Source organism: Myodes glareolus, chromosome 9, assembly GCF_982192425.1.
Source record: "Myodes glareolus chromosome 9, mMyoGla1.1, whole genome shotgun sequence".
Classification (NCBI taxonomy): Eukaryota; Metazoa; Chordata; class Mammalia; order Rodentia; family Cricetidae; genus Myodes; species Myodes glareolus.
This window is the reverse complement of record NC_142034.1, coordinates 61124512-61138194: the sequence shown is the minus strand read 5'-3', so window position 1 is coordinate 61138194 and position 13683 is coordinate 61124512. Positions and strand designations below refer to the sequence as shown.

At 45.4% G+C, this 13683-nt stretch overlaps 1 protein-coding gene across 4 annotated transcripts in view; it reads left to right on the top strand.

Moving 5' to 3' along the window:
- The window catches only part of Tekt3 (tektin 3), a 42358-nt gene extending 31831 nt beyond the window's left edge, over window positions 1-10527 (top strand). For all 4 annotated transcript variants that reach the window (XM_048448247.3, XM_085695106.2, XM_087910521.1 and 1 more), the window contains exon 9: window positions 10187-10527. In XM_048448247.3, the coding sequence (XP_048304204.1) occupies window positions 10187-10403 (217 nt within the window). In that variant the 3' untranslated portion in view covers window positions 10404-10527. The remainder of the gene's footprint in view (window positions 1-10186) is intronic.
- Window positions 10528-13683: the final 3156 nt, after the last annotated feature.

Genomic DNA, 13683 nt, shown 5'->3' with positions numbered 1-13683 from the left:
CTCTGATTAAGGATATTCTCTGATGACACGCATCACGAAGATGCCTCCTTTCAATGTGTGAAGTGTGACTGGTGGGAGCTGTTAAATGGGTAAGGGGTTCAATTCGAGACAATGAAGAAAAGTCTTGAGATGGGTGGTGGTGATGGTTGCCTGATGGTGTGACTGTGTTTACTGTCACTGAACGGAACACGTCACAGTGGCTAAAGTGTGTTGTGCATATTACACCATATATCTGTTAACAGTTAAAACGACAGCAATACGTCTCATAGCCTTAGCATTTAGTTCATTCAGAGCATTCGGGGTGGTGGGGTCTGGGTTTCTGAGCCCTTCCTTAGGTTGCTAGTCTAGGCCACAAGGCTCCCCCTGTGAAAGTAAATCAAGTCGACAGTAGTGGGCTGATGCATGGGGAGCATGGGGAGATGCTATGAGCCTTCTCTTGTATTCCACAGTAGAGTCTCATCATCATGAAGGTTTTATTCTAAAGATGAACCGACCACATGTGGGCACAAGGAAAGCAATAGTGGTTCAGTGATGGCTTTTCAGAGAGAAAGTCAAGGGAGACTCCTTGTAAGGTCACTTGTCATTGATGACGATCATGACGATGCCATTGACGACAATGGCGATGATGATGATGAAATAGTAATGAAAACAGTTGTCACTTTTCCTTGATCTTGCTCCATGCATGACCCTGTCCTGTGTTCTTTACAGTATTTCCTACATCACCTTCATTTGGTGAATGAGGAAAAGGAGGCAGGAACAGGTTGTGGAGTGTCTTAGTCATGGCTGCTGTTCCTTGGTGAAAACCCCATGGCCAAAAAGCAACTGCAAGAGGGAAGCTTTCATTTGCCTTACCCTTCCACATCACTGTCCGTCATCAAAGGCAGCCAGGACAGGAGCTCAGACAGGGCAGGAGCCTGGAGACGGAAGCTGATGCAGGGGCCATGAGAGGTGCTGCTTATTGGCCTGTTCTTCTTGCTTTACTCAGCCTGCTTCCTTATAGGACCCAGGGCCACCAGTCCAGAGGTGTCCCCACCCACAATGGGCTGGGCCACCCCCATCAGTCACTAATTAAGAAAATGCCCTACGGGTTTGCTTGCCTGCCGCAGGATCTTGTGGAGGCATCTTCTCAATCGAGATTCCCTCCTTTGGGGTGACTCTAGATTGGGTCAAGTTGACATGGAAACTCGCTGACACCTACAGCTGTACGGAGATCACACCTGGCAGTGAGAGGCAGCCGGAGCTTGAATTCTTGCCTGGGTCACCTATTAACGAATCAATCCCACACCAGTTATGTTTTAAGGGGTTATTTATTTGGCGGGGGGTAAAACTTACATACACCATAAACCGTCAGGAAGGGAGCCTAGTCGCTGGAGCAGGAGCCGGGAGCAGCAGCTGAGACCGAGCACCGGAACCAAGAGCCGGAACCAAGAGGGCCTTATCCGGAACTGCTTCTCTTTTTAAGAGAGAAATATACTACGCCCCAGTGGGCTGGTATTTCAGCAGCTATTGGCTGACGGAGCGGAAGTCGCTCCCCGCTGCACTGTGGGCTCCTGCTTCAGTGATTATTGGTTGAGGCAGCGGAAGTTACTCCCACAACAGTCACCGCAGATGACGTGTGGGAGGGAGATGCCTGACAAGGAGCTTGATTCTGTGTCCTCCATCTTTCAGGCTGTGTGGCTCTTTTTCTTTCCCCTACCATATACCTGATCTGCTGGGGCATTCTTCATGTCAGTATGAGATGAGTTGATGAAGCCAGTGTTGTAGCCTTATCTCTGTCTCACACAGAGGACAGAGCCCGGAAACCTGGGGATCATTGCTGTACTCACTCTCCACATATAGCATGGACCTTGACGGCGTTTGAGACATACACTAGAATACACAGACCCTGACTTAAGATTTTTCTTTTTTGTACTTTATGGTGGCATAAACTGTGTCCATTCCCATGTTGCTCTTGCCTTTCAATGCAGTGCTCAGTGGGTGACAGGGGATGTTGAACATGTTATTTTAAAACAGCCTTTGTCCTGGAAGCTTGATGGTTTTGCTACTGTCAACGTCCTGTGTCTGGTTAAGGCGGGGGAGGCTGAGCCATGATGATCAATAGGTTAGATATACTAACCACGTTTCACATTCCAGCTTACCGTGTTCATTAGGACATGACCCATCATAAGATCGGGCAGCACCCATGCATAGACAACCTTCTCAGTTTAATTGTGTGTCAAGTAGTGTAGTGTTTTTCTTTGGGGGAGGGCTTCCAATACACAGGTGGCCACCCAGGCTGCATGCTCTTCAGAATGGGCTCTGTCAACACAATCCATTGTCTGAAATAAATTGCCCTTCACACCAGAGGCAAGACAGGTCCCTGGGTGGCCATCTGAAGTGTGTCTCTCGCTTCAGAAGAACCTGCAGTCAGAGAACGGGCATGGGCCAGTTAGGATTAGTTAGTGAGTTGTGGTTTTTTGCAAATATGCTGTGTGTTGGAGATGAGGGTGTCTACTCACGCATAGAAGCAAGGGATACGCTCATTTGCACATTCGTGGGGGCCAGAGACTGGCAGTATATCTCCTATTGTTTTCTTTCTTTCTTTCTTTCTTGCTTTCTTGCTTTCTTGCTTTCTTGCTTTCTTGCTTTCTTGCTTTCTTGCTTTCTTTTCTTTTTTTGAGGTGAAGTTTCTCACTGAAGCTGATGCTGACCATTTGGGGATTGCTGTATAGACAGTGCCCCCAGGTTGTCTAGACAGTGACTGTCTCCACCTCCCAGCTCTGGGATTACAGGAGTGCACAGCCATACCCAGTCTTTTGCGTTGGTTCCAGGGACCAAAACTCACGTTTTCATGCTTATGCATCAAGCACTTTACCTGCTGAGCCTGGCCTTCTCCTCAGCCCTCTGGATGCAAATATTATTAGAAGAAGCTGAGCTGAAGTCTCATGATCCAAAACAATTTCTGCAGAGTCATCAAAAATGGAGATGGGAAAAATTCTTCAGACTGCTATTAGATAAACACAGGGTTTTGTTTTTGTTTGTTTTAGATGATGGAATTGGAACCTGGGACCTTTGGAAATGTTGTATGCTCTATTATGAAACCACATCCCAACCATAAAAGTTTCCTTTTCCAAGTGTGTGTGTGTGTGTGTGTGTGTGTGTGTGTGTGTGTGTATGACCCATGTACTCTGTACGTTTGTGGATGTGTATGCATGTGAGTGTGATGTCTGGAATCATCCTCAATCATTCTTCCACCTTATTCATTGAGGCAAGGTCTCTCAATCAACTCCAGAGCTTGCCGATATGGCTGACCATATTTCTGAGGATTCCCCCACTTCCGTCTTCCTGGATTGGAATGATAGGCAAGCATCCACGCCTCCTATCTGGCATTTAGTGAGTTCTGGCTATCTAATCTTTGTTCCTCATGCTTGCAGGGCAAACACTTTAACTACTGAGCCATCTCCTCAGTACATAAAAGGATTTTGAGTGACAACCTAGTGTGGCTCTGGAGTCACCAAGCAAGGAGAGATGCTTACGGCCCCTCTGAGAGGCTGAACTTCCAAGCTAATATGCGTGGCTTTTCTCTTGCTTCCCTGTGCTGTGCCTGTTTCCTCTGCTTCCATTAGAACAGAACCTGTGTATATTTTTTGTGAAGAAAGCCTTGCCAAAGGTATTCGAGGCCATTATTATTTGAAAAAAAAAAAAAAACTTCCCCTCAAAATTAATCACTGTGAAAGCAACCCTTGGGCTGTCTAGATTGAGAAAGATCAAACTTAGGGTAGGGGGTTGAGGATAGAAAAAAAATGCTGTTTTCGTTTTGAGACTTTATTTATATTTAAAATATTCTAAGTGGGCTCCTTCAAAAGCAGTTCTAAGTTCCTTCTTGGCATCTTTGGTAGAAGTCCAGAGAAGGCTTTGCTTGACTTAAATCTTGATTCTAAAAAAAATAAACTCTAGGGTAGATATGTTTGTATTTGAAGCAAAATGATTTTCAAGTCTGTAATTTAAACAACAACAACAACAACAATGAACTGGAATGCTGTCAGCAAAATAGTTCCCCCAAATCAGCTGAGACCACGGAAGGTAGAAGTGACGTGTGTCCTTGATAGTCATGTGGATTTCTGATGGCTGCAGCTGGGGGAAGGCTGTCTGTCCCCTTCTGTGCCCTCAAAGTTTCAAGAAAGAGGACTCTCGGTGGCTGCCTTCTCCAGATCTTACATGTCTTGTTTTGACAGTGGTACTTTAAGGTATTATATTCACCATTCCTTACGGTAAGCTTCCAGGGGATGAGCGTTCGGCTGTAAAGACACATCTGGGTTCAGGATTCCTTTTGAAGTCAGGGAGGTCTGGGAGAGCAGAGGCAGAGGCAGTCCTGGTGATGATAAACAGCCCCGTCCTAAGTCCCACATCCAACCATCTCCAGCAGCCGCGGCAGAGCTGGTGACACTTTATACCCAGGATTTTAAACAGAAGCTGTCTTTAACCCAATATGCTGTAAACAGCAAAACTTCTCGCACCAGATGAGTTCGCAGACTCTTTGCTTATCATCCCCTGACCCCTGGATCTTGAATGCCATTGGCAGGGAGAACAGTATGGTCTCTAGGTGAAGGGGATGTGAGATGTTAACATGTTTCCCCAGCTGCTGTGGGCCTTTTTTTTTTTTTCCTGCAGCGGCAGAGATGGAACTCAGAGAGGTGCACACGCAACACCAGCGAGCTCTACCACTGACTCCCACCTTGGTGCTTAGTTTTTCAGTTCATTGTGTATCTCAGGCTGGCTTCAATCTCTGAATCCTCTGCCTCTGCCTCTGTCTCTGCCTCTGCCTCCATAGGGCGGGAATTACAGGGGTGTGCCCACATGCCTGCTGGTGAGCACCCTTCACTGGTGTTTTCCTTGTCTCAGACTGGATGCAGGTCTGTTGAAAGTAGGTTCTTCCATTTCCTTCCTGCCTTGAGTCCTTACTGTCTTGCGTCTGGGTCTTACTCTTGATGCATCCTTTGGATGTAGAACTTTTGGCATCTCCCTGCCTCCCAAGGCTGCCTCCTCTGCCTGGATCAGTGGTTCTCAACTTTCTTAATGCTGCAACCCTTTAATGCAGTTCCTCATTTGTGTTTGGTGACCCCGAACCATAAAATTATTTTTTTGTTACTTCATAACTGTACTTTTGCTACTGTTATGAATTATAATGTAAATATCTAATATGCAGGATATCTGACATATGCAACCACTGTGAAAGACTTGGTTGGCCCCAAAGGGATTGCAACCCACAGGTTGAGAATCACCAACCTAGAGTGTAGACGTTGATCCTCACCTGACACACATGTCTGGTATGTCTATAAGCTGTGGGAGAGCCTGTAGGATGCAGGTGTAAACAAAACTATTCTGGGTGAATGACATTGCTTCCTGATGTCTGTAGGGAAGACATTTCCAAGTGCCCAAGGCCACAGAAGGAGTGGCCTCTTGGCATGTATAACCTAACACTGGACAATAAATGAGTCCCAAGGACTGGAGTGTGTCTTCCGCTAGTATTGGGAGCTGGCTTTCATTAGAGAGCTCCAGAGGCAGATAAAAGTTACACCGGCTGAGGGGATAGCTAAGAAATGCCCTGAGGTCAGAGACTGTAGTGAGGAAAGGAATGGGAGTGGGGAGTGGGGGAATGGGAAAGGGGGTGGAGGGGTAGGAGGGGTTGTATGGAAGACAAGAAGGCTAGCTTTTTTTAAAAAAAAATTTATTTATTTATTTATTTATTTATTAAAAATTTCCTCCTCCCCTAAGAGCAGTCAGGTTTCCATGCCCCGTGAGAAGTCCAAGGTCTTCCCCCCTCCATCCAGGTTAGCATCTAAACAAACCAGGTTCCCACAAAGTCAGTCCATGCAGTAGAATCGAAACTCATTGCCATTGTCCTTGGCTTCTCAGTCAGCTGGACTGGGAGTGATGGAGCATGTGATCAAACTGGACACTCTGAATGTGGCTGGCAATGAAGAAGGCTAGCTTTTATGACTGAGTGTGGTGAAGTCATGAAGAAGGGGTAAAGTCAGTCAGAAGTTTTTAGTCTAGCACCCCAAAAGATGAGGTTAGCTTTACCTGAGACAGGACGCATAATGACCCAGGGACCTGCCTCTGTAACTCTGTCACACCCTACCTCAGCCAGTCTCAAAGCCTGTTGCCAGCCAGTGCAGGCATGCGGGAGGGGGAGCTCAGAGGCTGGGTGTGGTGGGATTTCCCTGGGGAAACTGTGAGAGCATTTTCATTTGACATGGAGATGTTCGCGTCAGTGTGCCATCTGTTAGCCAGGCCCCTTCAGGTTACCCCTCTAAAAAAGGCAAAGAGAGTAGAAAAAAAATCTCTCCTAATTGCAACCCCTTGATATTTTGGGATATTAGGTCTAGGACCCCCTCAGAGAAGTCAAAATCCATGGGTGTTCAAGTCCTGTATGTTAAATGGTATAGTATTTGCCATGAACACTTCCTTCTACATACATGAAATATCTGTAGATTAGCCTAATCCAGTGAAAATGGTACTAAAATAAGCAGCTGCTGTATGGTGCTGTTTAGGGAGTAAAGTTAAGAAAGTAGGTATGAATATTCAGGAAGGAGCAAATTTTTTTTAAAAAAAAAAACAGCACAACACTTTCTATCTGAGCTTAGTTGAGTCTATCGATAAAGGACTCACTAATAACCAGGCAGTGGTTGTAAGGCAGAGGCAGGTGGATCTCTGAGTCAGAGACCAGCCTGGTCTACAAAGTGAGTTCCAGGACAGGAGAAATCCCGTCTCAAAAACCAAAACAAAAAATAACCCACTGATTGTCTCCGGTTTTAGGAGGGAAAAGTTGTGGGGTTTTGTTGTTGTTGTTGTTGTTGTTGTTTTGTTTTGATTGTTGACCTGTTCACCATATTTATGGTAGAGACCCAGAATAGTACAGAAAGTAAAACTGTAAACAATAAACACAGATCTTCCACCTGCCATCCTATCCAGGAGAAACTCACAGGAGGGCACTCTGCTGTCTGCCTCCGTCACCAAACAGAGGTCTAGACTGTGACTTTCTCGGGCAGCAGCATATGGTGGGGTTCTTTGTCCAGCACATAGTCTTCAAAAGTTGAGAACTTCATACATGGGCACTATATCTGTATAACTCCCCCCTCAAACTCCTCCCTGGCGCCTCCAGATTTGTAGTATCTTCTTTAATTACTATATTTTACATGTATGTATTTGTATACATATGCATATATGTATATACAACCTACTAAATCCATTTAACTTTGCTCATATGTACATGTGTTCAGGGGTGAACAATTGGGGTTGGATAAGCTATGTGGGAGCTTGTACCTGAAGGAAACTAATCATCTCTCAGTAGATACTGATCACCCTGTTTCAGAAGCCACCTGTAGTTCCTCATCTAGGGTGGAACCAAGTGGTATTTTCCCAATCTATATTGGCATGTCAGTTGGTGTTAGAATCATGCTGGTCTTGTTCAAGAAATCATATGGTTGGGATCTCATGGGTGCATTTTCCCTACGATGCCTAGAGAACACAGTCTGGCAACATGCTAGGATCCTGGCTTTGTGGCTCTTGTGATCTTTCTCCCTCTTCTGTTTTTACCTGAGCCAGAGACGTAGAGGTCTTCTTACAGACGTACTAGTTGGTCCCTGATTCTCTGGATGTTGGTCAGTTGTAAATCTCTGTAACGATCTCCATCTGGATGGATGGTGGAGACAGTTACACAATGTAAATGTACTTAACGATCCTGAGCTACATGTGAATATGCTTAAAATGGTCAACTTTACAGTGTGTGTTTTGTGCCAGGACTAAAAAAAATACTTGGCACTAAAAATTACTTGTTTACTTGACATTGACGTCCAGCTGGGCAGGCATCCTGTGTATTGTCTGTGAGGATTACAAATAAAAGATAGTGAGATGGGTCATCTCATAGGAACCCTGTGTCCTGAAGCCACCCTCCTGGGTCTCTGCTTCTGCCCTTTTATTACTAGGAATAGAGAGGGTGGGGACGGGAAATGGGACCCTGTTCCTTAGCAGAGCCAGCCAGACTCTATATTTCCTTCCCAGATTCCGGGATGGCCTGCCATTGCTTATAAACACGTGTGGGCTGTGTGCCTGGGCACAGGATAGCTCATCAATCCTCTGGGCTCAACTTCCTCGTCTGTAAAACAAGGGACCTGGGCCTGACGACCCCTGATGTCCCTTTTCCAGTTGTGTTGTGTCCTGGCGTTAAGGTAGTTTGGATGTGTTTCTGTCATGGTGAAGTCTTTCTCCTCTCCAGGGATGCGTAGAGGACCATAGGCACCGTTCTATTCAGAAAAGTTTCTGATATATATATTTTAACTAAATCCATGCCTCTTTAAGTGAAACTTTGAAGACAAGACAGTTTCAGCTTTGCATCACCAATCAGGATTTGATGGACATCCATCAGGATCCCTGGGGCATGGCTCTAAGATTTCCTTTGGATATCCAAATCCACAAACATGAAATCCCTTCTATAAAATGAAGCAGCATTTGCATATAACCTATGCATACCCCTGTGAACTTTCTGCTCATGGATAGATTACTTATAATGCCAATGCTATGTAAACGGCTGTGATAGTATAGTGTTTAGGGACTAAGAAGGAGATAAAGGGATTTGTTTAGCATGGGTGCATTTTTTTCCCTGAATATTTTAAATTCGTGACTTACTGAATGCCTGTGCAGACCCTTGGATACAGGGATGTGACTGTACTCTGAGTTATGTTCTCAACTGACTGGAATGGGAGGAGAGTAATTAAAAGTGGCTGGTAGGTGGCTCCCAATGTCTGCATTTATTCACCTGAGAGTGGAGATGCTTCTGGTGTCCTTAGGAAGAGCAAGCTGGTCAGCCCGGAATGGCACTCAGAACAGCACTTACAAGTCACAGTAATGATTACTGCTCCTTTTATAACCTATGCCCACCTTCGCCCCTGAGTGGCACAGAGGTACATCCTTGAGATACTGTTGGTCAAACCAGTGGGTAATTACTCTTGGGAAGAAAAAACTTTCTAACCATAAACATGGTAGAAGAAATCTCAAAGGGGGTAAGAGAGAAACTGGGTCACCAAACACTGAAATCTTATGTACGGCAAAACATAGCATAGCAAACATACCAAAAACAAAATGAGAAGACAAACAGTTACTTTGGAACATTGTTTTCCAAAAGCAAATGACAAAAACCACACAGCTGCTATTTCCAGAAGCAAGCCTAATTGTTATGCCTACTTCTGCAAACGGCGGTGATAAGGAGGAGTACTCCAGCAGCAAAGTGATGGGCAGCTTGGACACCAAATGCAAAAGGATGCCCAGGCATTTAGGAAAGGTCTGCGAACAATGTAAAACCACGAAGACTGAGACTGCACCGACGGCATCCTTGAGAAGGAGCTGCCCCACGTTGGGATGATGCTGTAGTTTTTCTGTCTGTCCTCATGACTACTTTTCATCCGTACACAGAAAGAGCATTTGTGACAGTTTCGGGGTCACAGTTTGCAGAGTTACACAGTCACATGCCATCATCTTCATGTTGCATTAGAGTTTGGAAAATTACAGTACGCTAACTTTAGATCTGTGAGGATTTTACTTAGGGCCTCGCTGTGATATTGTAATTTGGAGCATGCCTCTCACTGAGAAACGATAACAGGTTGGGCAGAATTCTAAATAGTAAAGGTTCTCTCTCCTCAACTTTCTAACGGATTTTCAAGGCTAAAGTAAAAGGTAAGAAGTTCCAGCTAAGTTTTGAGGTTCTTCCCCCCACCCACACGCCATACTTGGAGTTTTTTGTTTGTTTGTTTGTTTTTACAAAATATCAATGTTTATAATTGTCCTTCTTTTAGAATATTGTACTTATCATATATTTATGTGTGTGCATATGAGTATGTATGTCAGAGTATAGAGGGGAGTGTGTGTGTGTGTGTGTGTGTGTGTGTGTGTGTGTGTGTGTGACCCCAGGAATATGTTTATCTTGTGATTTGGACTATGAACTACAGCTGTAGGCAATGGGGGTGATCCTGGCTTGATACTGGAATCACGCATAGATGCCGATTCCCTGACTATCAAAAGTACTTCTGACAGGGTCGTTGCACCAGATGCCTCTCCCGGAGAACTCAATGAGTATGCAAGCCTTTAATGCAGCTGAGGGCGGGCTGCAGGAGTGTGTCCGCCTAAGCTGACTATGCTTTCCCTCCCACAGCCTTGTTAACGAGGTCTATGAGGTGGACGACACCATCCAGACTCTGCAGCAGCGCCTGAGGGACTCGGAGGACACCCTGCAGTCCTTGGTCCACACCAAAACCATCCTGGAGCAAGACCTGGCTGTGAAAGCCAACACCCTGTACATCGACCAAGAGAAATGCATGAGCATGCGCAAAAGCTACCCCAATACCCTCCGGCTGGTTGGCTTCTGCTAGGGACCCCAGGAAGAATGGTTTTCAAACTCCTAAAATAATGCTAGAAGCAAAGCCATACCCCAGCATCTAAATGAGTGTGAATATAGTCATTATTAAAGGGTTGTTGTGATAGAAACACACCACACCCTTGTCTTGAATGGCCTTTCATTTGTGTCTAGACCTTAATTTTCTGTGTATTGGCTTTCTGGGTTATGGAGAGGAAATAAGGAAATGTAGTCAATCCCCTAGAGAAGGTAAACAGGAGGGTTTGAACGGTTCTCATCATTTTGTATGTAATATGAATGGGCTGAAAATGAAGGGTATTTTATCCTTAAAGTGACCAGATCAGGAGTCCTAATCTTGTTATCAATGCTGCATGTTCCCCACAGATCTGTGTGTTTGTCTTTGTCCTCAGTTGATGCAGTTGGGATGTGGTGGGACACACATAGGGAGCTCTGGAGTGAGTGCATTGGAGAGCCTAAGAGCATTGGGTGCGGTTTTAAAAATGACTGTGCAGTTTTGAAAATGACTTTTATCCTGTATCTTTTCCTTCTCGGCCATTCCTCAGCTTTGCCACTCTCTGAAATGGGAGACCACAGCAGAGAGGCCTTCTCACGCCTCACTTTCTCCTCTTTCTCTTGGTGTCTCCCTCTACCTCCCAGTGTGCTTGCCCTGTTTTAACCATTGTCCATTAACTCCGGAATTCACGTTCTCCCCGCCTCCCCATCTTTCGGTCTTGCTTCTTGCCCTTTCTCCTTAGAATATTGGTTAGCTAATTTCACAGAACATTTCCAAATGCCAGAAGGGTTGATGTACGCATGATAAGCCTGTACATCAGCTATCTTTGTGACCTCAAAATATCATTTTAGAATCAAATTATAGGTTTGGTTTTGTTCCTTTTGCTTCTGATGGAACCAGATATCCCAATGCCACTAAATCATCTCGCAATTGAGTTAGATAAAATGCCATAGTTTAATGAGTTTTACAACCCTCTTATTTATAAGCCTAAACTCATATGTCTCTTGGTCGCTTTATGTTTGTGGGAAATCTTTCTTTTTCCATGAATTGTATTTTTTTTTTAATTTGAAGAATACCACCTTCCACCATTCTTTGACTTGGTCTATATTTCTGGCATTACGAGAATGTGACGGGAAGAAAAAAAATGTAGCCCAGACAGAAAAGGCCTCGTTTTCTTATTTTGGTAAACTGTGGGCAAGACTAAATTCTGTAAATAAACATTTGGGTTTTAGTCTGAAGCGTAGTAGCTGCTTCATGGTTACAGCTGCTGCAGTGTGGAAGTCCTCAAGCAGCCCAGACGCAGAGTGGACGCTCATGTTTAAGAGTCTCGGGGCTGGAGGATCTATATCTCATGACCTGCCTTTATCTGTTTAACCCGTTTTTAATATGCTATGACTCTGGGAGGGTCCCTGGGTGCCCAAGGCATTCACTTACCCCAGCACCATTCAAATTTAGAAATATGTGTAATTGCCCCTAAATAGCCAAGCTGCCTGTAATTTTAGTAATTTCCACTTCTGTCTCTGGAGAATGTTGTTATAGACACCTCTCACCTGGCACTTCTGCCTCCCGAGTTCAGGCTATAAATAGGTGAACAGTGGGGGCTGATTTTAAATTGGATTATTTACGTGTGTGTGTGTGTGTGTGTGTGTGTGTGTGTGTGTGTTGACAGCAGGGGTGGACTCCTTCCCTGTGTATACAAGCTAATCTAGAGCAGGAGAACTATTGTTTATCTTGTGATCCAAGTCTTCCAGCCTCCCCTCTCCTAACCTTAGCCCTTAATGGTTCCTAGCAGGGGTGCATGTCACGCCGCCTCCCACTGCCAAGACTAGCCACTCTTGCCTGGTGCTGATGGTGAATTCAGAAAACTAACCTGATGATTATTCATGCACTCATGGGGAAGAGAGAAGATGCTTAAGCTTATCACCAGGGACTACAAATTGACCTCACTCTGGGGATCACCCCCGGCCATCCGCAAGGATTATGTGGGGTGCTGAACTGAGAAAGATCTTGAGGCCCTGTAAGAACTCAGACCCTTATGAATCTAGGCATCCCAGAGGGCGGAATGTCCACAGTTACCTCCTTCTCTAATTGGCTCAGGATTCTTCAGGACCTTATTTATCAACAGCAGAGGATTCTGTTGTGTGATGTGATGGATGGTCCATCCCCTGAAACCTCGCTGTTTGATTTTGCTAAGGAGCTAGCAGGAGACTCTCCCTGCTGCCCACTTTTTCCTTTTAGAAAATCATCATAAATCAAAAATCAATACCATTGGCATCATGGTTTCATGGAAAGGAGCCTGGTGGGGACCAACGGGCTTCACCACTAGTCTCAGGAAACCCTCCCCGACCCCCATGTGTGAACAGACTGAGAGCCTCAAGGACACCCATTTCAACCATTTCCTCTCCCTATAATGTAAAGGCCAATTTCGCCATGATTTATCTCTGTACGAAGTTTGAAAGCTATCATGACATTTTAGCCTTGTGGTCACTCAGACATAGGGCATCATGTTGATGTCCACAAAAGGAGGCCCTGTTTGCCTGAGAACCTGCTCTCTAGAGAAACCTACATAATTTATAATATTAAAAGTCTGGTTTTGAGGACTAGCCATGGAATCATCACTAGTCAGCTGTCCTCATTCCTTGACCCCAACACATCCCATGTGTGATGCAGAGACAGACCAAACTTAAGAGAGAGAAGAGGAGAGAGATTTATCTCTCAAGACCCAAGAGCATCTCATACAGGACGCTGTGAGAGATTAAAGCGTCAGTGTCATGTAACACTGCTGGGCGGGGTGGGCAAGCTTCCCTGCTCCCCAAGGCGAGGGAAAACAGCCATACCCACATCTTTGTGAAGTCCCTTCCCTCAATGAGGAACTGACTGTGATCACCTGACCCACAACGCAATCGAAGTGCCTGCCCACACAGAGAGAGGTTGCAGTTATAGGCCTCGGCCAGTTACTGCCATGTGGGAATGTATTGCTGTTCAGCGGGGACATCTGTGTCCTGCTGCGGGGACATCTGTGTCCTGCTGCGGGGACATCTGTGTCCTGCTGCGGGGACATCTGTGTCCTGCTGCGGGGACATCTGTGTCCTGCTGCTCAGAGTTGTTTACGCTCTAGTAGAGTCAGGACCCTCGAGGGGAGATGGGAGGCCAAGACTGGACTACGGCTCTGATCATTTCAGAGGCTTATTTTACAAAGCAGTGTAAGCACAGCAGTGGGGTAGAGGGGTCCAGCTTAGATCTGCTGTATATGACAGCCATACTTTAAATCGTAGCGCTCATG